Source organism: Pezoporus wallicus, unplaced genomic scaffold (genome assembly GCF_028554395.1).
Source record: "Pezoporus wallicus isolate ANWC-B61680 ecotype Strahan unplaced genomic scaffold, APGP_CSIRO_Pwel_v1 contig_6354, whole genome shotgun sequence".
In the NCBI taxonomy this organism is placed as follows: Eukaryota; Metazoa; Chordata; class Aves; order Psittaciformes; family Psittacidae; genus Pezoporus; species Pezoporus wallicus.
The window spans coordinates 1,056,867-1,078,496 of record NW_026638688.1 but is presented as its reverse complement, the minus strand read 5'-3'; the positions used below and the strand labels follow the sequence as shown (position 1 = coordinate 1,078,496).

The 21,630-nt window shown below is 57.4% G+C and overlaps 2 protein-coding genes across 4 annotated transcripts; both read right to left on the bottom strand.

Moving 5' to 3' along the window:
- Positions 1-1,635: 1,635 nt before the first annotated feature.
- Positions 1,636-16,219, bottom strand: GRK6 (G protein-coupled receptor kinase 6). 3 transcript variants are annotated; one of them, XM_057412048.1, is made up of 16 exons: positions 16,075-16,219; positions 12,612-12,707; positions 10,118-10,230; positions 9,738-9,815; positions 9,395-9,495; positions 8,058-8,150; positions 7,681-7,744; positions 7,116-7,256; positions 6,271-6,461; positions 5,457-5,494; positions 5,232-5,321; positions 4,945-5,153; positions 4,538-4,675; positions 4,160-4,297; positions 3,887-4,021; positions 1,636-3,123 (listed from the first exon to the last, which is right to left on the bottom strand). In XM_057412048.1, the coding sequence occupies exons 1-16, from the start codon at positions 16,124-16,126 to the stop codon at positions 3,118-3,120; spliced, it is 1,683 nt and encodes a 560-aa protein (XP_057268031.1). In that variant the 5' UTR covers positions 16,127-16,219; the 3' UTR covers positions 1,636-3,117. The 3 variants fall into 3 exon arrangements, with proteins under 3 accessions (XP_057268031.1, XP_057268030.1, XP_057268033.1); XM_057412047.1 differs by having other exon boundaries at positions 1,636-2,383; XM_057412050.1 differs by lacking the exons at positions 10,118-10,230; positions 16,075-16,219 and having other exon boundaries at positions 1,636-2,383; positions 12,612-12,704.
- A 3,491-nt stretch (positions 16,220-19,710) lies between these two features.
- LOC130600597 (alpha-2Db adrenergic receptor-like) lies at positions 19,711-21,062 on the bottom strand. Its single transcript, XM_057412061.1, has one exon. It carries the CDS (start codon positions 20,851-20,853, stop codon positions 19,825-19,827), a length of 1,029 nt encoding a protein of 342 aa, XP_057268044.1. The 5' UTR covers positions 20,854-21,062; the 3' UTR covers positions 19,711-19,824.
- Positions 21,063-21,630: the final 568 nt, after the last annotated feature.

Sequence of the window (21,630 nt, the reverse complement as noted above, 5' to 3'; positions counted from 1 at the left end):
GGGAGAGCTGGAGACAGGCAGGACCCCCTCCCTGCCCTGCTCAAGGCTGAGGCTGCCCCAGAGCCCAGCCCTTCCCGCACAGCCACGCTGGCGGGGTGACAGACACCACTAACACACTGGTGACCCCAGGACCCGGGTGCCACAGCCCCAGCAGTGCCGGCAGGGCGGCACCACATCCCTGGCTGGTGTGGTGGGAGCAGCAACCCCCAGGCAGCCCCATCCCCCATCCCTGCCTGCTCTCCTTCCATGGCTGCAGAAAATTCCTGGATTTTACCCCAAGATGCCCCCTCCGAGTGTGAGAACTCCTCCTCGGCCTGCTCCCATAGCAACTGTTCCCTAGCTACCCAGCCGCACTTGCTATTCTCATCCCTGTGCAGCTGCATGCAACCCCCCCGCGCTGCGCATGAGGCTGCTGCCACCACCGGCAGCCCCACCACCGGCCCTGGTCCCCAAACCCACCCTGCAGCCACCCCAACCCCCTGTGCATGCTCCCTCTCTGGTGACTGTCATGACCCCAACCCTATTCACACAGTGCTCCCTGTGCTTTCAGGGGCTGACCCTTGGCCTGAAACTGCTCTGTGCTGACACAGGGTCTCCCAGTGCACAGTTCCCCCAAAGCAGGGATGCACTGCACCCAGAGGGGAGCAGGACTCTGTCCCCAGCCCCACAGCACACCAGGACAGCCCAGGAGGGGCTGTGCTAAAGGCAGACAGGGGGCATGGCAGACATGAGCACCCCAATAGTACAAGGCCCAAACCACCTGCCAGAAGCCACGAACGGCCACCCATGCTCGCCGGGGCTCAGCATCAGCCCTTCTCCTGGAGGACAGGAGACCCAGCAGAGCCCATGGCAACAGGAATAGGGGGGCCTGCTTCTCTCCTTCCAGCCACCAACCCTGGCTGGCCCACACAGGCCCCCCTTGACCGACAGCAACAGAAGGCACAGTCAAACTTAGGCTTAAGAAAAGGTTAAAAATTTAAATACTCTCCAACTTTAGTGCAAGGCAAGCAAATGATACCACAGGTCCAAGTCGGTGCTCAGCCCCCCCGGGGGGCCTTGGCTCAGAATGAGCACGAGGCAGCAGCACACACACGTGCACGCACGCATGTGTACATACACAAGAGACAAGTTATTGCTTGGGGCACAGCTGGGACAAGTGTACAAGGAGACAGGACAAGCAGAATAGAGAGGTGGGCTGAACCCCACACTGCTCCCCAGGGCCATGCACTCTTGCACTTGGACACACACCAAGCCAGCACAGCAGGCATGCTGGTCCTGGCCCTGCTCACTCTTAGGTCACAGCTCAGAGCATGACCCCAGGAAGGGACATTACCTTTACCACAGCTTCACTCCCTGAGAGCAGGGTCCCTTATGTGTCTGCTCCTCTAACACCACGGTGGGCCTGGAGGGTCCCAGCATGCATAGATGGGTGGCCCAGAGCTGGCAGAACCACACTGGGGCTCAGATCAACCCTTTGGCCCCAGCAGCAGATACCTTCCAGCAGGTACCTGCTGTGGCAGTGGCTGCGTCGCACTGTAGCAGTCTGGAGAGGAGACCACGATCAGCTCTCCGGAGCTGGCAGCATGTGTGAGACGAGGCAGGAGGAAGAGGGCTCCAGCTGACAGGGAAGCAAGGATGAGGCAGTGACGCTCTGCTGCCAGGATGCAATGGTAGACGCTTTGGCACAGCAGTTTCCTGTGCCTCGGGGCTGAGCAACGGACTCCGCTGGAGCCAGGGACACCTCAGCACAGCCAGAAAGGTCCAGGAAAGATGCTTTAGACACCTCAAGGCACAGAAGGCCTCTGCCCAGGATTCCCTGGTAACAAAGGTGGCACCATCACTCCCCGCATAGGAGGACATTTGTGCCTGTGACAGTGTGGGGGCACTGCAGACCCCCACCTATAGGTTAAAAACTGGCATATGTAGATTAAAAACTGTGATATGTACAGACCAACATACATAAATATACACCAAATCTGCAGCGCCGCTCCGGCACCATGGAATGTATGAGCAGAGCTGCTCCAGCCTGGCCTCAGCAAAATCCCTCCCTCCCACCCTGGGTCCAGGAGGGCAGTGGCAGCAGCACAATCCTAAGTGGCAGATTCAGAAGCATCCAGGTCTGCCTCTGGGATGAGGGTTTGCCCACAGGCAGAGGCACCTCAGCCTGAGCTGTGTGCTGCTGCCAGCCTTGGAGCATCCAGTCTTCAAATGCAGGTGTACAGAGCTGTAAACGAATCCACCTTGTGGGGCCGCTGCTACCTTGTCCTTCAGGTTGGGCTGTTCTGCTGGGCAGAGGCAGAGGGGTCCCAGGGGCTGAAGAACAAGCTGTGCTCTACAGCCGGGTGGGCTCTTCCTCACTGTCGCTGCAGTTCCCACAACAGTCCTGAAGTCAGAAGGGCAAGGAGAGGGAGGAGGGAAGAGAGGAGCACAGCAAGCAGAGGGTGAGCATGGTCACACAACCCAGCCTACAGCTGCCCTCTGGCGAGGAAGGGGCAGGTCCCCCTGATCTGCTCATGGGAGAGCTACATGGAAGCAAGGAGCTGGAGGGGAGCCCCCATTTGCAGAGGAACAGTCAAGCTGCATGTGGGGGTTCAGCTCCTGGCAGACAGACTGGTGAGCACGCAGCTGACTAGCTCAGAAGCTGGGAGGAAAATGGGCTCCGTGGACTAGAGCACCCAGCAATACAGCTTAGTGCCAGCACAGACGATTGGCCCTGCTCAGGGCTCAGCCAGCCGCAGAAGCAGCTCAAGTCCTTTTTGCTGGAATAGGAGTCTGAGAACAGGGCAATGTCAAACCTTCACGGTTTCTTAACCCTTCTGCGTCTCCCAGACATCCAAAGAGAGGAGTGAAGGAAACTTCAAACTGCCCCCTGGGAGCAGAGCTCCCAGCAGTGGCTATGCAAGGGCAGCTTTGGCTCAAGCTGAGGGCAAGGCCTCCCCCATGAAGGAAAGCAGGGAAGCGGGATTAGTGGCTATGGGGCAGTTAGAACAACAAGCCGCTTGTGCTCTGCTGGGGGAAGGGGATAGGCACTGAAGGACAACACTCCTCTTTCCCAGATCTTGCCATGTCCACGGGCCACCAGGTATTTCCCTGAGCAGAGCAGCCAGGAGAGACTGCTCACCTCTGGAAAGAGAAAACACGTGGCAAATCACAGCCCAACCCCTGCTACAGGCGGCTGCCCATCTTCCAGCAGGTCCTGCCTGCCTCGGAAAGGCTGGGTATCCCAGCCCAGAGCTGGCTCTGGCTAGGGCAGCCCACTGAACAGTGAAGCACAACTCAGAGCTTGGCAGGGATGCAGGAGTCAGCACCAGATGGCTGAGAGTGGGTCCAGAGCCAACCACGCTTGAGTCCCACAGCTGCAAGCAGCTGTTGAGAGGCAGCAGCCCAGACTTTGCCAGTCCTAGAAAGAAGGCAAAGGCTGTTCTGGGCAGAGGAGACAGGCAGGCAAGCAAGCCTACAGCAGCTGCAAGATGTTTCCATTCTCCTCATCCCTCGAAAGAGCTGCTCTTTCTGCCTGGCTCACGGTCTGGCAGAATTGCTCTGGAGAGCCCAGACAGCCCATTCCAAAAGCAAGGTCTTCTTCAGGGATGTTTTATGCACATAGGAAGGGAGAAGACTTGCTATTCTAGTGCTTTCAACATCCCTCTGCCTGAGTGACTCCAGCACGTTTAACCAGGACATGCCACTCCAGTTCCCTAGACTGCCCCAGCATGAAGAGTGCACTCCCTGAAGCTCTGCACAGGTGCCTGAGAGCCCTGGGGCCTGGTCACCCACTGACTGCCTGCTGCCCTCGTGCCCACCTCCCTAGCATATCTACTTGGCACAGGCAGGAGCAGGCTCATCGCTGCTAGAGGACTTGCTGAGGAGGAAGCACAGGGATTCTTACCTGTCTGCTGAATAAGCGCTGGAGTAACCCTTTTTTGGGCTGTGGAGAAGGCTGCCCTTTCCAGTCCAGATCTGGAGGCACTGTCCCATCTGTGCTAAAGACATTTAGCTCTTTAAAACACTCCGTCTCGATCATCTGGAAGAGGGCAAAGAGAACTATAGCAATCTGTCACTGAGAGCTCAGTGAGCAGCAAAGCAGACACAAACCCTGCAAGACACTGCACTCTGCCATGGTGGGCACAAGCAGGAGCAAAGATCGGCCCTGCAAACCTACCTCATTCTGCCATGGAATGGGCACGCTTCCTGTGGCAAACTTCTGGTAGAAGTCATTGTCTGTGGGCTCCAGCTCCACCCCTTTCACCGTGGAGAACTGCTCAATGTCCAGAACATCCTTGCAGTAGATGGCCTGAGGCTAAACAGCACAAAGATTGCTCTAATGCCAGGATCCAGCGATGATGCCACCACCACAAACAACTGTGGCTCATGGTCAAGCCCACGCCCCCTCTCCCTGCAGCCCAAAGCTTGCTTGACTGCTGTTCTTGCAGGCTCCAAGAAACAAAAGGAAAGGGGATGTGCCCCATCTCCTCAATTAAACCACACCAGGGCTCTTGCTTCCCAGTGACTGAAGAGGTCAGGATACACAGGCACTTACATCTGGCTTGAAGGGGGGGTCCAGCATGCCTGCTTCCAGCCTATTGAAGTTGAGGTGTTTGAAGAGAGGATGCTCCTTCACTTCCTTGGCCCCAGCTCCTCGGCACCCCAGGCGCTCCAGAGGATCTTTGCACAGCAGCTGCAACACAAAGGGTATCGGTGCCCTGGACAGAAGATGTTTTGGGCAGGAACAGCCCTGAGTTCAGCTGGGCTCCTGCAGTGTGTCTCTAGGGACAACATGGGCCCACCAGGTAACTGCAAGAGTGAGGAACTGAAGCACTCTGGACCCTTCTCTACTGCCTTATCAGAGACAAGGGAATCTGGCTCCACCACACCTCTACAGGGCACAGCCTCCGTGTTCTCCAGCTACGTGCAAAGGAGCAAAGGGTCAGGGATACCCACTCGTACCATGGTGCAGAGGGAGCGGGCACAGGGCGAGAACTTCTCTGAGTACTCCTCCTGCACTTCCTTCACCAACCGCTCCACCTCCTCCCGCTTGATCTTCTTCTTGCGCTGCTGGAAGGGGGACTGTCCCTCGATCATCTCGTACACCAGGCAGCCCAGAGCCCACCAGTCTGGGCTGAATGTGTAGCGCTCATTCTTCACCACCTCTGGAGCTACAAGGGGTGAGGGACGTGTGAGGGCAGGGGAAGCACGGGTGCAGACCACTTTTTGATAACACTAGGGCCACTTACCCATGTAGCCAACTGTCCCTACCCGGCCCTTGATTGTTTGGCCCTCTGGCACATGCACAGCCAGCCCCAGGTCTGAGATACGGATGTGACCTGCACAGAGGAGGGGCCAAGTTAACAGGACAAAGTCAAGGGGCAGTGTTTGAAGCTGCCAAGAACACAGAGAAACTCTGGTACAAGCAGATGAAAAGGACTCGGGTCCAGAGCTTTTCTTGAACCTGCACTCACCGTGGTCATCCAGCAGTATGTTCTCCGGCTTCAGGTCCCTAGGAAGGAAGGGGCTTGATTAGCAAGAAGCCTGCTGTCAAAGCAAAAGACACAAGCAATAGCATCATCTCAAGAAGTCACAGGTAAGCAGCAGAGGGATGCAGTGCCCCTCCCTCAGGCACACAGATAACGTTCCTCTCACCCTCTGCCCCATAGCTAGCCCAGCAAGCTCTCCCCTCGTGGGCACAGAGAGGCAGGCCAGGACAACATTGAGTCCTCCACAAGGAAGCAGTGAGCATGTGGGCAATTCCCTTTTTGCAGGTGTAGGACTCACTATGGGGCAGCCTACACAAGAGAAAAGGAGCAGCAGCTTCTTCTGCTTGTCCTGCCCCAAGGCAAGGCACAGGGTAGGACTAGAAGGGACTTTCCAGCCTGTGTTTAGCCATGCTGTCCCTAAGGGGATCACACAACCTGGTCAGTACAGTCATTACAGCTTGTTCTCCATTCTGCCCATATCAGGGCAGCCTACCCTCCTTTGTTCTAGAGTCAATACTGCCCAGCAGTTAAGCACCCAAGTGCCTGCCCTGAGGCATTCACAAAACGATCACATCCTGTTCTTGGCGATCATTTACCAGCATGAGGAAGCCAAGCTAAGCTCCCCCTCTCCTCCCATGAGATCAGCTTTCTGTTCCTGATCCTTTCTCACTCAGTTCTGTACTGCTTTCAAGCATGAGCTTATTTTCTTGAGCAGACAGACCCAGCTGGCCTACTAAGAGCAGCTTCTTGCTTCTGCAGCCCATACAAGGTCTCCCAGCAGGGACCAGGCAGTGCTCACCTGTACACTATCCTCTCCTGGTGCAAGTCCTCGAGGCCACAGCAGATTTCAGCAGCATAGAAAGCTGCCCGGGGCTCCTCGAAGCCAGCCTCTCCCATGTGGTAGATATGGAACTTGAGGTCCCCTCCATTCATGAGGGTCAGCACTAGGCAGAGAGCATCTTTAGTTTCATATGCATAGGCTAAGCTCACCTGCAATTCAGGGCAGAAAGGCTGTTAGAAGACACAGCTGGAAGAGGGAGGTGCCCACACTCTGATGGGCACTTTGTCACACCCAAGCAGCCACTCCTGGGCAGCAGGACTGGGCCTTTGCCAGCAGAGGAAGCAGAGGGGAAACTGTGCAAACCCATCAGTCCCAGCACAGCCCCAGCTTTCCTCAGACAAGGAGGACGCTGTTTCCTTGATGCAGAACTACTCCCCTCCATGGCTAGCAGCACCCAACAGCAACCCTGGGGCAGCATCTGGTGAATCCTCCACAGTGGGAGGTTTCAGGTTGTCCACACCTCAGTGCAGACAGGGAGAGCTCCCTACAGTTCAGGAATAGGCTTCTGCCCACTTGGGTGTCTGTAGAGACAAATCTCACTGTTTTCTTGTGCCCCAGAAGCTAAAAACGTGCCTGTGAGACCAGACGGGTGTTTGGCCTGACTTTGGTGGCATTTACAGGCAGTAGGAGGTCCTCCCAGACCACAGCCTTGTGAGAGATCTGCAGCCACCAGGACCCTAACCCGAGGGCAGGGTCTGCTTCTGTCTCTCCCCACCAGGTGAGGAGCACAGAGGTGCCAGCCCAGCTGGTTGGAGGAAGCATCAACTACTGCAGCAAAGTGAGAGCAATTCCTATGTACTTACTACAAACCTACTGTTCACTTTTTCCAGGATCTGTTTCTCATTCAGGGCCATGGCCTCTCCCTTCCGCTTTTTGATCCGTTTCTTCTCCAGCTTCTTGCAGGCATACATCTTCCCTGTGGCACGCACTTGGCAGGCACAAACCTGGAGGGAGGACAAGGCTCAGCACCCTTCCACGGCTGTTTCCAGGGTGGGGGTCTACGCTCTGCTCTTAGGAGGAAGCACAGGAAGGCAAAAATGTCCCTGTCCCCACCTCCGTCTGAGGTTAGCAAGAAGCCTGTTGTCAAAGCAAGGACACAGGGAGCAGTGATGTCTCTGGATGTCACAGATAAGCAGCAGAGGGCTGTGATGCCCCTGCCACCTGCAGTAACACCATGACTGGTGCCTGGGAGGACAGGCAGCCATTCCAGAAACAGAAGCCTGACAGTGGCAGTTTTTGATGTCCAGCACACAGCAATGCCCAGCACCCTAACCCACCACTCAACCAGCCAGCAGAACCTGCCTCCAGGTGAAGAGAAGCTTGTGGCTGCCTGGTACCCCAAAAGTAGAGGAAATGGTGGTCACTCACCTCCCCAAAACCGCCCTTGCCCAGCACACGGTACTGGCGGAAAGTGTTTTTGGTCACTGGCTGCCTGTGAAGTAAAGAAAACTGGAGTGAAATGGGAGCAGGAAGGGAGCAGGAGCTGAAGCCCAAACCACCTCCATGCCCTGACCTGAGAGACTGTAGCTCACCCCAAAACCCCTGCTCAAGCAGACCTTGCTTCCTTGCAAGGCAAGCAAAGATGGGGCTGCTGATGGTGCCAGGGCCCTCAAGAAGAGCAAGAGCAGACAAAGGCCAGGCCCTTGGCTCCTGCCAGAACCCAGCACAGGAAGGACCCCAAGGGACCCCTCAGGCAGCCTATGCAAGGAGGGTGCATGTCTCCCAGGGATGCCGGGAAGCATTACCGTTCCAGCCATTTCCACTGCAGGAAGCGACTGAAGTACAAGCTGTCGAGGTAGTCAGCAAAGGGGGCCACACTCAGGTAGTCGTGGATAAGCCTAGGAGAGAGCAGAGCCAGCAAGTTCCTAAGGGCTGATCACAGCGGTCCAAGCAAAGAGGAGGTGAGCAGCCCTGAGGGCACATTTACTTTGCCATCCCCTCACCCAGCCTCATGCTGAATCACCCACGTAGCCCTCGCCCAGAAAGCCCCCTCCATGCTGACCCTGATGCAAAAGGAAGGTGTGTTGGAGGTACCGCTGTGACAAACAAACACCCTGGGACAGGGCTGGCACTGCTAATTGTGGCCTATCAGCACCAGCCTGGGCTGTGGGACAAAGCAGGATGACAGGACTCTGCAGTTGCCCCTTTGCTCGCAGGGCAAATGCACACAAGGCTATAATCAGCTGCCGAAATCTGCTGGTAACATTCAGCACCAGGTGCTGAGTTCACTTTCAGATTAATATCCAGCACAAAAGGCCACAGGGGATCTGGCCTGGGAGAGCTAACTGCCTTGGAGACCAGTGCCAGGGCTGCCCAGTGGAGTAAAGAGCCTTAGACACAGTGTCTAGACTGGAGACATGCATCAAGGAGAAGCGGATGGGCTCTTCCCCTTTCAGAGCTTGCCAAGAGCAGGCAGGGCCCAGCCCGGAGGCTCTGCATTCAGACAGTGACACTAGTTACCACACACAGAGCTAACGCTCCCCAGAAGACTGCAGCAAATCCATTGCCACAGCCCTGCACTCAATTGGGCAACGTGCTGCAGCTACTGTTCAGGGAGGGGTGGAAGCTCTAAGCCCGGTTTGCCCAACAGCTTCCGCTTCACACCCGGAGCCAGGGCCTCAGCCGCTGCCTCTGCAATAGGAACAGAAGTGACCTTAGATCCCTGCGGCAACAGCCAGCATCACCTAACCACAACAGCCACATCTGCAGCCAGCAGAAGAGGACAGCTGGCACTGGGGCTGTCAGCTCTGCTCTACAGGTGCCTGAGAGATCCTGGCACAAGACAGCATGGCCAGATGCTGAGGCTCATTGAAACAGCACCTTCCCAAGTGGCAACTCAGACCCATGGCAGACTGAGAGGAGTGACAGGTTTCTGCAGCAGCTTGGGGCTCCCAGAGCTCACAGGAGCTCCCTGCACTTGCTTTCCTGTAGCTGTGCTAACCCAAGACTTCCCAGGCTCCAGCCTTAGCACCAGCCCTCACTCTCCTGGAGGAAAGGACCAAAAGGGATGAGGTGAATTAGCTGCAGCGCCCACCCCATACAATGGTGCAACCTGCAGGTAAGCCCCAGCTCTCCAACTTACTTAGTGGATTCCTTGAAGAGCTCCTTGGAAGGCTCCTGCTCCAGCCTCTCAGAACAGGCATCCACCAGCTGCGACGGAACTTCAGGCACATGGTCCTCACTCTGGGGACAAAGGGATGGAGTCAGACATAGGGAGCGGAGCCCAAGGGTCCTGCCAGGAAGGAGAAGCCCACAGTGGCTTTAGGGCCACTGCCAAAAGCAGCATGGTTGTTTGTGAGGTGGTAGGGTGGCTCTGTACTCTGTCCTCACTGTCCTGCCCAGCATGTTCGCTGTGGCAGGACATGGGTAATGACAGCTGTCAGCTGCTCTACCACTGCAGGCAGCGAACACAACCTCTTACTCACATTTGGCTTCAAGTACTTTTCAATCAGGCGCTGCCCACATTCCTTCCGCTTCTCATCTGGAGCCACTTCGTACCCTGCCTGCACAGAGCAAACAGCGTGAGGAGCAGGTCCAGCCACGAGCCACAGCAACCAGGCAACAGATGCAGAGCAGCAACACCCTCTGCCCAACATTTCCCTTGCTTTCCTGGAAAACCAGATCTCCGGCAAGCAGCTCCCTAAGCAAAGGACTAACAACAGCTCACGGGTTTTTCCTCCAGGAAAACCCTACATGCCCAGGAGTACCTGCAACTGTCAGAGTACTCAAAGCCAACCAGTCCATGCCCAAGGCACCAAGAACATCCCTGCCTCCCTTAGCAAAGCCTGACAAGCTCTGCTCTTACCACGGCATCCAGGAACTTGACGCAGCGCGACAGCTCAGGCCGTGTCTCACAGAACTGCCGAAAGAGCATGTGCCCGATGGGCTGCTTCTCACACAGGCTGTGGTAGTCCCGCTCTGCAAACATGGAGAAGACCACTCACTGCCAGCCCCCAGAGGAGCAGCCACAGCACACTGCCCAGCCCCAGGCAGCAGTGGAGGGGCTTGTGATCCATCAGCCCAAGGCTCCCAGGAGAGTGATGGGGACGAGAGCTTTTATGTTCCTATATGAATATCTTCTTCCCCAGAAGATGTTTGACCTCCTGTTCTGTACAGCCTGGCCTAGCTTGAAACCTAGCAAGAGACCTTTTGTGTCTCCTGCTTGCCTGGAGACTCTCTTCTCAATCCTTTCTACACAATCAACTGACTACTCCAGAGACACAACTTTCCTTGGAACACACCAAACTTATTTTGAGGCAGATCTTCCAGGCCAAGAGTTGCTCTGATGACTCTTGCAAACCACTTGTATTCCCAAAGGCCCTGCTGGAAGCAGCAGCATGAAAATGGGAGGCATCATTTCCACAGATGTCCTGTTAATGCTGCACACAGCAATCGGACCACCCCACTCCATGGGACAGCCACGTGGTTGTACATCAACTTCTATTGCCCTCTTAAGCTCAGCTTCCCTGCTAATTCCTCCTACCCCTCTCTGAAGTCTGGCAGCCCAGGCACAAACCCTTTTGACTATCAAAAGCACTTCCACTTCTCCACGTTTTTCCCCTCCCCTTCCACTCATAAGGCGTCTGATCGTGTGCCAGAACAGATTTCTGTAACAGCCTCTGCCACCAAGGGCTGCCTGGGGTGCAGATGTGCAGCCATCCATCAGGGCAGGGATCTGTCAGCACTCTCTGGCGCTGGGCACCGCCGGCCTTCCCGAGCCAGTGCAGCAGTTTATCCCGAGGAAGCTGCAGCTTCCTGAGGGTGCTGGAGAGCACAGCGCTGTGGTGGGGGAGGAGGCCGCCTCGCCAGCTCCGCAGCACTGGCCTGTTTCCTTGTGTCCGCAGGGGAAGGAGTTCCCTTCAGCTGGGGAGGACAAGAGTTTGCTGCCAGAGAGATCAGAAGCTTTTGGGTGTCCAGGCTCAAACAAGGTTGTTCCCTGTGGTCAGGGCACACAAAGCTTAATTCTGCAGTGGGCAACCAGCCCACCATGCCCACAGTCCTGCCAAGCCTTGCAATAGGAAAGAAATTTCCCTCACAGCCTGCTAGAAAGGGAAATAAAGCCACTCCATCCAAAGAGTGACCCAAGCACGAGGAACAGGGTCATCTCTCCCACAGGGAAATTAATTGAGGTGGCTGCAACCTAGGCCAGAAGCATTTCTCATGTGCCTTCCCAAGGGGAAGTGGATACATGGGTGAGGACAGCCAGCAGCTGGGAGAGATTTGCCTCCCAAAGCTTCACAAGGTCACCGTCTTGGACAGTAGGACAGCAGGGACAGACAGACAACTGGCACCCACCACTGGCAAGTGGGCAGCACAATGAAGTCCAGTGCTGTAAAATGTCATGACACCCACGGGAATGGTGGCTGCAGGCAGAAGATGGACATCAGCTGAGGAAAGCTCTGCTGCTCTGCTGAGGGCACACAAATCAAAGAAGCAGGCAGGTATTTGGATGGCCAAGATAGGAGCAGCAAGGAGAGCCCAGGTCAGAGCCGTGTTCATTCAGTGCTCACAACTTGCTCCAGAGGCAGTCTGCAGCAAAACCAAGGTGAGAGTCTCCATCTGACTACACCTGGCTGTAAAGCCAGCCCCAAGAGGTGATGCACAGCACGCACTGGGCTGTTGTGGGCTTGCGGGTTACAGTATGAATGTCCCACTCTCCAGCTGGCAGCTGAATCTGGAGTGACAAACAAGCTCTCCCCAGGAAGCAGAACATTCCCACCCTCTGTGCCCCAAAACGATGGCACATGATCTCAGGACCAAGCCTGCTGCACAAACAACATTAAAACCATGAAGAGTACAAAGTGCAGTATTAAAATGACAGGCCAAGCCCTGCCCACCTCTACAATTCTCATCCATACTGCACAGCAAGAACCCACTTTTGTCTGACAAAAGCTGCTGCATTAGTGTTAGAAGTCAAGGACTGTGGAGCAGGGCTGAATCCCAGCCTGGAAATCCAGAGGACATCAGCGGGACCTGTGTTATTTATGCAAAGGCACCCCAGGGTGCCACTGCAGAACTGCAACACCCAGCAGGTCTGTTTGCACAGAGAAGGTGGTGTATCCCTAGTGAAGCTCATCACAGACTACAAGGTGTGTTTGTACATCAACAGGCACTACCCAGCGAGCATTGTGCAGCTGTGATGTACCCACCCACCACTTCTTCCCTACACCTTCAGCTCCAAGTGATCGTGGCTGGGATTTGGCCAACATCTCTGACCCTCACAGGACTCGACTTCGGGCGCACGACACCCCACATATGGTCACCCACTGGCACCACTCCAGCCAGCCCCTGTGTCTCACCAAGGGTTTGTCGAAGGTCCTCGCAGAGGCTGATGTGGGGGAACTGCAGCATCTGGCGCCATTTCTTACTCTTCCCTTTCCTGTTTCCGCCACCACCTGCAGGACACACAGAATTGGTACCATGAGTTACGAAGCAAGGATGACCAGCTGCAGCCGAGCCTTGCCAGGAGCTGAGTGAGGAGACACCCTGTCTGTTTACACAAACAAGCCCAGGCAAGGAAAACAAGACTGAAGTGGTCATAGCAGCCTCCTGGCTGGTGGAACAAAGTGTTAGAGCCTCTGACTGCCAAAGGAAGCAGATGGACCAACCACTCTGGCTGCTGAACAAAGTCCCAACCAAGAACATGAAAACTTTTCACCTGGACCTTTCAGTGGCTTGTATTTGTGATGGGAGAATCACAGCAGGGCCAGCCACAGGTCACTCTATGCACGCATAATAGTTCTTGGCTTGCAGGCCTGTCCTCAGGACCTCTGCATAACTGATCATCTCTTGAGGCCAAGCCTTGCTTGGTGTGAAGCTCTTCCTGCTGTAGTAAAGATGTTCATGCCACCTACTCATTCCAGGCTGATTGCTTACTCCAGGGAGAGGCTCTAAGAGGGAGGACATGAAGCTGGGAGACAGGAATTCCTGCTCTAATCCTGGCTCCACAACTTACTGCATCGCCTGGGGCTCATCACTTCAGTTTCCCACCTGTGAAGTGGGGACACTCCCACCTTTCTACAGAGATAAGCCAGCCTCAGAAAAGGGAGATCAAGAGCCTGATATTATTCTAACTTCAGTTGCTGGGGTAAATGCCCAGTGCTGTAGGACAGGGTGGGAAAGCTTCTAGATAGACCAAAAAATTTACATCATAGCAAGCACTAGGTACTGAAATAGGATTGCTGGGATCAGCCAATCTCCAGGGACTGCTTTCCCCCTGTCCGGTGCCAACACACACAGAGTCTCCTACCTCCCTTTGGAAATATGTTAAATCACCCTGCTTGAAAGAGTTAGGCCAAAGGCCTTCTGAAATCGGGGGGGGCTGAACATCATTTATCAGCTCTTAGGAAACACTTTCATAACATTTTCCTCCACTGCGGATGCAATTCAGCCCCAAATAATAGACACAGTCCATGGGCACCCCAGCTCCCTGCACTGCAGGAGGCCTTGGCTGGACAGGCAGGTGGGATGGGGCCATCACACACAAGGTGTCCTTGTGCAGGGCCAACCTCAGGTCTGAGCCCCTGGCACGCTGTGGGTCACTGTGCTACATCTGCCCCACACCAGCAGCTGGGCTGCATGATTGTACAAACTCAGGAAGGAAGTGACTCAAGGGTAAACAGGGGTGGAAGGAACCAGCAGCACAGACACCTTGTCAGCCACAGCTTGCAGCAATGAAACGGAGGGGGACAACTAAGGGAGGGCACAGGAGGAGAAGCCATCCTCACCCTGAGAGTCCTCAAGGAAAGGCAGAGCAATGACCCACAGCTCCTGTGGGATGTGGAGTGGCAGCTTGCATTTCCTTGAGTTGTTTGCTTTGAAAGGAGGCTCCAGCACCCTTCTGGCATGGTCCCTCCCAGCACCACAGCAAACAGTCCAGAAGGGAACTTGGCTCCTGCACACCAACCTCCCAGCACCTGCTATCTAGGGATGGGGCAAGGGGGGGGCTGCCTCCACCAAGAGCTCACCACAAGGGAGCTTCAGGGCTTAGTGACATCTCAAAGCTGGCCTGTTGTCCCTCTGCAGGAGGCAAGCAGGCAAGGGGGACAATGGGGAAAGGATCCTTCACCTTCCCTAGGCAAAACCTTCCTAGAAGTGCTTGAACGAAACACAGACCATAGTCATCCTATGGCAGCAACCGAAGACAGCTTTCAGTATCCCTCAGCATGTCCAGAGTGATCTCAGCCCCACACTCCCACACCAGACCAGAAGGCTCCCAAGAAAGCTGAAAGAAAGCACCTAGTGGTGCCAGACCTGGCCAGCAAAGCAGCTCTGTCCAGTCCCACAGGCTGCCAGAGCTCACCCCAGTGAGCTGTGAGGTGGGAGAGCCACCATGGGAGAGGCACCACAACCACCTGCAGCTCTCACAGGCCAGGAACCAGCCAGTGTGAGTGTGCCAATGGATCATATCTGCCTGCAAGCAAGCTGCCCAACTCCTGCCATGGGAGAGGCACTGGGAAGAGCTGCAGCAGCCGTCCTATGCCTCACTCTGCAGCAGTGACCAAACTCTACTCTGCTGATGGAACAAGAGGAGCCAGTCTCCTGGTCACTCACTCCATGTGAAGCAGGGTCTTGCGTCTGGAATTCACAAATGCTGCTGTTTGGTTTTGAACCAAACCTTGCCATTATGAGCCATAATGTCATGGTCACTGAGCCTGGAGTACCTACAACTAAGCCTGATTTTCAAGCAGCTCAGAAATGTTTCTGCCCATGTAAATTTAATTTCGTTGTTCTTTGCTCCCACAAATCTAATCTCCAAAGCCCTCTAACTGGATTTCAGCAGGCCCCTCAGGCTCCAGAATGACTTGGTCTGGCCAGCTGCACACCAAGGGCCAGGAGGGACTGTGTTTCCTGGCCACTTTATGTGATCTAATGAACTTCCCGATACCTGGCTGCATCAGATGTTCTCTGCAAAGGACCAGACTCTTGTGTGACCCACTGCTCTCTTTAAGCCATCCTGAGGGTTCTCTGTACAGCTTCTCAGATGCTCACAGCAGCCTCGCTGATGGCAGGGGGCACTCCACACCCATGCCCTGGAATGCAGCCGGGACCCCTGAATCTGCAGGAGGGCTGTGAACCCAAAGCTCGTGGTGCTGAACAGACCAGGGGCCGGGGCTGGTGTGAGGGTGGCGGTGGGGTGGGGCTCCCCACCGCAGTTTCGGGATCGGCCCTTGTGTGGGAAGCGGCACTCACCAGCCTGAAATCAACTTTCTTCTCCTAAGGCACCAAAACTGCGTTTCCCCTCTGCCAAGGGGCAGGAGCAGCCTCGGGAAGGGGGAATGCAGGAAACCGCCAGGACGGAGGGGCCCAGCGGGGCTGCAGCGCGGCCTCCCCAGGGGGAGGTCAGCACCCCTGGAGGAAACGCGGCTTGGGGCGCGGGGCCACCGCCGGCTGTCCGGAGCAGCGCCCAGCACCGGGGCCCGTTCACAACCGAGAGCTTTAAGGCGGCCCGTGCCCGACCCGCGCCGTTACCTCCCCGCTTCCAGGAGCGCCGGGGGCAGCCAAGGCCGCGACCCCCGGCAGGGCCCGCCCGGGGCTAAGTCCCGGGACTAGACGCGGCCGGAGACTGCAGCTCGCCCGCCGCACACCGGGCAGCAGACGCCGCTCTAACAACCACACCGCTGGGCTCACGGCTCAGGCCAGCGGCCGGCATCTTCCGGGCGCCGCGCTCGCTCCGCGCACGGACTGCTCTGGGCCTGCTGCCCGCCCCGCGGCCCCACTGCCAAGTCCGAGCACCGGCGTCAGCCCGGTACAGCCGCTCACCTTCGCGGGCCTTCAGGAGGACGGTGTTGGCGACGATGTTCTCCAGCTCCATGGGCCCGGGGGCGCCACCGCCTCCCGCCCGGCTCCGCGCCGCTCCCGTCCGCTCGGCCCGCGCCCCACCGCCGCTCCCCCCGACACCGCCGCCGCCGCGCCACGCCCCGCCCACCACCGCCCGGCCAGCCAATGCCTGACCACGCTCCTCCCGCGCCGCGCTCCCATTGGTCCATCCCCCCAGGAAGCCCGGCCCCCTCGGCCTAGCCGCTGCCCTCCTGTTGGCTTCGGGGCGGGCGAAGGTCTGAGAGGGCGGGGCGGGGAGAGAGAAGCGCGCGTCATTAGGAAACCATTGGCGAGGCTCAGCCGGGAAGAGGGAGCGGGTGCTGATTGGTGAGGGACGTGTCACTCAGCCACCGCTCTGGGAACGGATTGGATAAGGCGCAACAGAGGAAGAGACCCTCCTCCTTCTGCATCTGATTGGGTGTGGAGCTGCCACTCTGCCCGAGCGGGGCTTTGTGCGGGAGCCCTGGGCTCGGTTCTCCTTAGTCGGCGGTGCCTTGCAGGGGTTGGGGTTGTTGCGGTGGGAGGTGTCCCGTGTCCCGCGGTGCTGCTCACGGCGGTTGGGTGGCCCGCCTTCCCTTCTTTGTAGCCTGGCCCTGTGCTTGCGATGGCTTTAATAATAAAGTCTTCGAGCACCCGTGTCTCTGGTGTTGGCCGGTCCCTGTGCCATGGTGACACGAGCTGTGGTCTCCCCTTTTTCACCGCTGCTGTGAAGGTTTGGGGGTTCCCCGTCCCCGGGTGCCGCTGGCTGATGCCAGTGGCTGCTTATGTGCTGTCCTGGTAATTGAGCTCCTGGCTGAGTGCAGCTGGTCCCACAGGCTTCCTCTGTCCAATGATTTCCTCTAAGAGCCCTTTTTTCACTGTACTTCCATTGCCAGCAGCTTTATCCTATCTGAAAATGAGCTGTAGCATGAGAACCTCTTCCCCAGCTGCTCCTCGGCAAGTAGGTCATTGATTTCTCTGCAGAGCTCAGTGATGTACTCAACTTAATGACCTGTCGGCCCTGCAGGTGACCTCCCACGCTCCCTGCTCCTCCTCTGTGTAAAGCCACTCATCAATCCGCTTACCAGTTAGCAAGTTGTGCCTGTCCTGCTTTCTGCTCCTTCTGACTCTCAGGAGCAGATGCCACCTCTGCCTTCCCATGGCTCCCATCACTGGCTCCAGCCCATGGGTGATGCCTCCTTCCTACCTTGTGTGTGGCTGGTGGCAGTGGGGCTGCCCCGGGTGTGAAGTATGTGGTACCCAGGGCACAGAGGGGCACATGGTGACAGGCAAATCCCTCCACCAGCCTCTGTCAATGGCAACCTGCTGGTGGGCCTCTGAGCACCGCTCAGACAGGCTGTGCTGGTGATCAGGAGGGAGAAGATCATGTCCTCAGGCTGTAGTGAGGCTGATAATAACACAAGTTACTCCAAGCACTCATTGACCCTGCAGTCAGTGCTGCCTGTGGTCCACCATGCCCTTCAGCATCCAATGGAGATCAAGTGTTGCATCTTCTGTTTATAAAAACGCAGCAATAAGGAGGAGGATGCTTTGCCCTGGCATACCTTGGAGGTGATCTCCTGTGTCACTCTGCCATGAGAGATGAGCTCACACCGTGAGCTTTCTTTTTTTAGAGCTGCTTTCCTTTTAAAGGTGGCACACACTTATTTTGAGCTTCCAATGTGATGAATTTGTTCCCATGCATTTGCACACTTAACCCTTAGGTTGCTACTTTCCGCTTCCTCCCAGCTGGCGTTTTGCAGCACCATGGCAAGAGTTGTTGGCCACGGAATGCTGCTGAAGCAGCATGAGTGTCCAGAGGGGTCCTGGTGTCCCCATAAGAGCTGGTGGCAGCGCAGATGGTGGAACTGGCACTCTGCTTTTTAGCTGTGCAGAGGGGACCTTGCTGGAGAGGGCTTAAATCAGGGGAGTAAGTAAAAATAATCTTGAGAAACTGAAGAACCAGCTGAAAATGCAGGATGCAGTTCCAGGCAGAGGTAGTCCCTGGGGCAAAGTGGGGGACCAGGTGCTCCCAGACTGTGTCCAGCCCATGGGATTTGATGTGTTAGAGATCAGCCTGAAGCTCCCTTTGGTGGCTCTTATGTCACCCTGTTGCCAGAACAAGCTGAATGTGTCAGTGACTCCTTGCCCAAGTAGAGGGGTCCCTGGGTGCCCTCAGTCCAGCTGGTCCCTGTCTCTTCCTGCCCTCCAGCATCCTGGAGCTGTGTATCCACGCCCAGAAGGACGAACAGTGCCTGCTCCCTGTGTCAGCCCCAGTAGTGCTGTGCAAGGATGAGGTCAGGGTGCAGGAGCCAGACACTCCCCAGGGTGCTGCCCATGGGGCTGGTTCCCATTTGGCAAGTGCTCCTCTCCCTGCCCAAGTCCCCATCAGACACCCTCATCTCCCTGGGTATTTTTAGAAGCAAACTGCTGTTTAATTATGAGAAGGAGAAAGGCGACCACAGAGGGGAAGCCAGGCAGCAGCGATAGGGCAGCTCCTTCCGCAGACAGGGCCAGCCGGGCTCCAACCACCAGGACCAGCCATATCCAGGGGATCAGTGCGAGGCCCCCATCCCAGCACCGTTCCACTGGGAGCTTCCACTGACCCCAAAATTCATGCCACAAGCCTCCATGTGTAGGGCCAGCAGGTGCAGGAGATGGCCATGGGATCCTTGCCTCTGCGCGTACCCCTATCCCTTCCAGACCCTCTGACCAGCTGCACCCACCCCAGCAGGGGACATGGGGGACGGTGGGGAATGGCATTCCTTGGGCTCCATCTCCCAGGCGCCAGTGGCTGTTTTTAGATGAGTGAAAGTCCGATGTTTGGAGGTTTTCTATTTTGAGCATAAAGCTGGAGAAGTGGAGCAGCTCCTGACCCCTGGGTGTCGGCGCAGCACAGGGCAGTGAGCAAGGCAGGGCAGGTGCAGGGCCCCTGCCACCCCTGGGGGGATGTGGTTGCCCCCGGGTCTTCACCCTGTAGTTCCCCTGGTGGCCTCTTGCAACTCAGGCTGTGCCGGAGCTTGTTCCCATGCTGTGCCATCTTCCACACTCTCCCAAGGGACACGGCATTTCCAGCCCTGTGATGTCATTCCTCCTTTCCCTCCTGCAGCAAGATCCCAGTGAAGCCCCTGAGCAGGATGTGAGGTGTCCCACCCCAGCCCCACACCCCTCATACCACCCACAGAACCCCCATAGCATGGCACAGCTACATGCTGATGGGAAGCGAGAGGGGATGCCCTTGGCTGAATGGCACAGGTCTTGGACTGGGTTGCTGCGGTGGCATGGCCAGCTCACCCTGGCACTGGTGACACTGCTATGTGGGGGGTTTCATATCCCTGCAGCAGCCTGGGGTCTGTCCCCTGCATGAGGATGCTGGGTGTCATGAGATGGGGAGAGGAACTGGGGTTTGCCTGCCAATGGAAGGGCTGGCGCTTCCCAGAGCTGCCATGGTGAGTTGTCATCACTGGCAGGTCACCCATGCTGCAAGGGGGACAGATGGGTCACAGCAGGCCTGGTGATGGCTCCCGCTCACTGGGCTCCTGGGAGGCAGATGCCAGCCCTGGGCACAGGCTTTGGCCTCGTTTTATTCAAACCCTCATTTCCAAAGTACCTTGAGGTGCTCCCCAGTGCTGCAGTCCAGGGTCCATGGTGGGGCCGGGCACTGCCAGCTGCAAGCAGGGCTGGGAGCTGCATCCCCCATGTGCTGGTGTGTCCCTAGGTGCGGTGCTGGCAGGGGATGGCGAGAAGCCGTCGGAAGGCAGCTCGGAAGTCCCGGTTGAAGAGGGTGTAGATGAGGGGGTTGAGGCTGCTGTTGCAGTACCCGATCCAGAAGAAGAAGCTGAAGAGGGGCTTGGAGATGTGGCAGCCATCCCCACAGATAGCCCCCAGGCTGTAGGTGAAGAAGAAGGGGAACCAGCACAGCACAAAGGCACCCATCACCACAGCCAGCACCACGGTGAAGCGCCGCTCCTGCACCCGCATCAGCCGGCGGCGGCACAGCAACACGCTCTGGTGCTGGTTCCGGTGCCTCCAGCCCAACATCCTCATCCCTGGCTCCGTCTTGATGGCAGCAGCGAGGCGCAGGGAGCGGGTGGCGAGGAGGGCTGCAGCCCTGCGGGTGGTCAGGCGATAGACGCGGCAGTACATGGTGACCATGATGAGGCAGGGCCCGAAGAAGGATGCAGTGCAGGAGGCCAGCACGTACCATGTCTCCTGGCTCAGCTGGCACTCGCGACCACCCGGCCGGGCCCACAGCAGCGGTGGCAGTGCCACCAGGGCCGCCGCAGCCCAAACCGCCCCGATCATCCCCTTCACACGCCCAGGGCTGCGGCGCAGGTTCAACCGGGCCGCGCGGGTGACGGCCCAGTAGCGGTCGAGGCTGATGGCGCAGAGGTGCCCAATGGAGGAGGTGCAGAGCAGCACGTCCAGCGCCAGGTACAGGCTGCACCACAGGCCCCCGAAATACCAGTAGCCCATCAGCTCGTTGGCCAGCGAGAAGGGCAGGACGAGGACGGCCACAAGGATGTCCGCTGAGGCCAGGGACAGCAGGAACAGGTTCTGCGGGGCCCGCAGGGCACGGCTGGTGGAGATGGCCACCACCACCAGCGTGTTGCCCAACACAGTGGCCAGCAGGACAGCCAGGGCGGCCAGCAGGATGAGCCCCATGGCTGCAGGTGAGTGTGGGGCACTGCTGCCACTGCTGCCATTACCGGAGGCATTGGAGAGGGCATCGGCTGGCTCCATGCTGGCCCAGCCCCTCGGGTGGATGAAGCCCCATGGGGGTGTTCCCCACCACAGGTGCCCTGCTCACCAGCCCCAATGCATCTTGTGCCACAGCCCCAGCATCGCTCAGTCCTTCTGTGGCCGTCCCGGCCACACCGCTCCAGTACTGACCTGGTCTGGTGGCAAGGAGAGGTCGTCCTGGTCCAGTAGTCACCTGGCCATGCACTCGAGGTGATGGCGCTGGGAGCCCCGAAGCAGCTCCCACCGCAGCCCTGCTGGCTGGGCTGGTCCCAGCCCGGGAGGAGGGCGGGCGGGAAGGAGGAAGGGACCGGCTGATAAATAACACTGGCAGGAGCCCAAGCGTCTGCAGGCAGTGGGAGACGCCATTATTGCCAACACTTAAAGGGCTTCTGCTGGGCTCACCATGGTGGGTGGGCTCCTGCCACAGGCAGCAGGGTGCACGGTGAGCCAAGGGTACTGCCTGACTGTCCTGAGCCAACATTCTGCTGATGCCCAGCCTGGCAGCCCTTCTCCAGCTGCACCACATGCCTCATCATGTGTGGAGCTCTGCCCCACTGACACGCTGCTGTGGCACATAATAGTGTGACATAGACCCGGCCATCTCAGCCCTCTGGGGACGAGGCAGGTGAGAGAAGATGCTGCCCATGACACTTTGGTACAATCTGGCTGCAAACTGCAGGTGCAGGGTTCGGCTGTGGCTTTGTCAGTGTGTGTCCCCATTGCACCAGCAGTGTGATGGGTGCAGTGTGTGGTGTGCTGGGCACCACGCAGGGCTGG

Excerpts from the sequence above, each read along its gene's own strand:
- GRK6 (XM_057412047.1), bottom strand. The coding sequence starts at position 16,126 with ATGGAGCTGGAGAACATCGTCGCCAACACCGTCCTCCTGAAGGCCCGC. Across the intron at positions 5,322-5,456 it reads CATACTGCTGGATGACCACG|GTCACATCCGTATCTCAGAC; the intron begins GTGAGTGCAGGT and ends TCCTCTGTGCAG. Across the intron at positions 4,676-4,944 it reads CCCGCTCCCTCTGCACCATG|CTGCTGTGCAAAGATCCTCT; the intron begins GTACGAGTGGGT and ends TTTGTGTTGCAG.
- LOC130600597 (XM_057412061.1), bottom strand. The coding sequence starts at position 20,853 with ATGGAGCCAGCCGATGCCCTCTCCAATGCCTCCGGTAATGGCAGCAGT.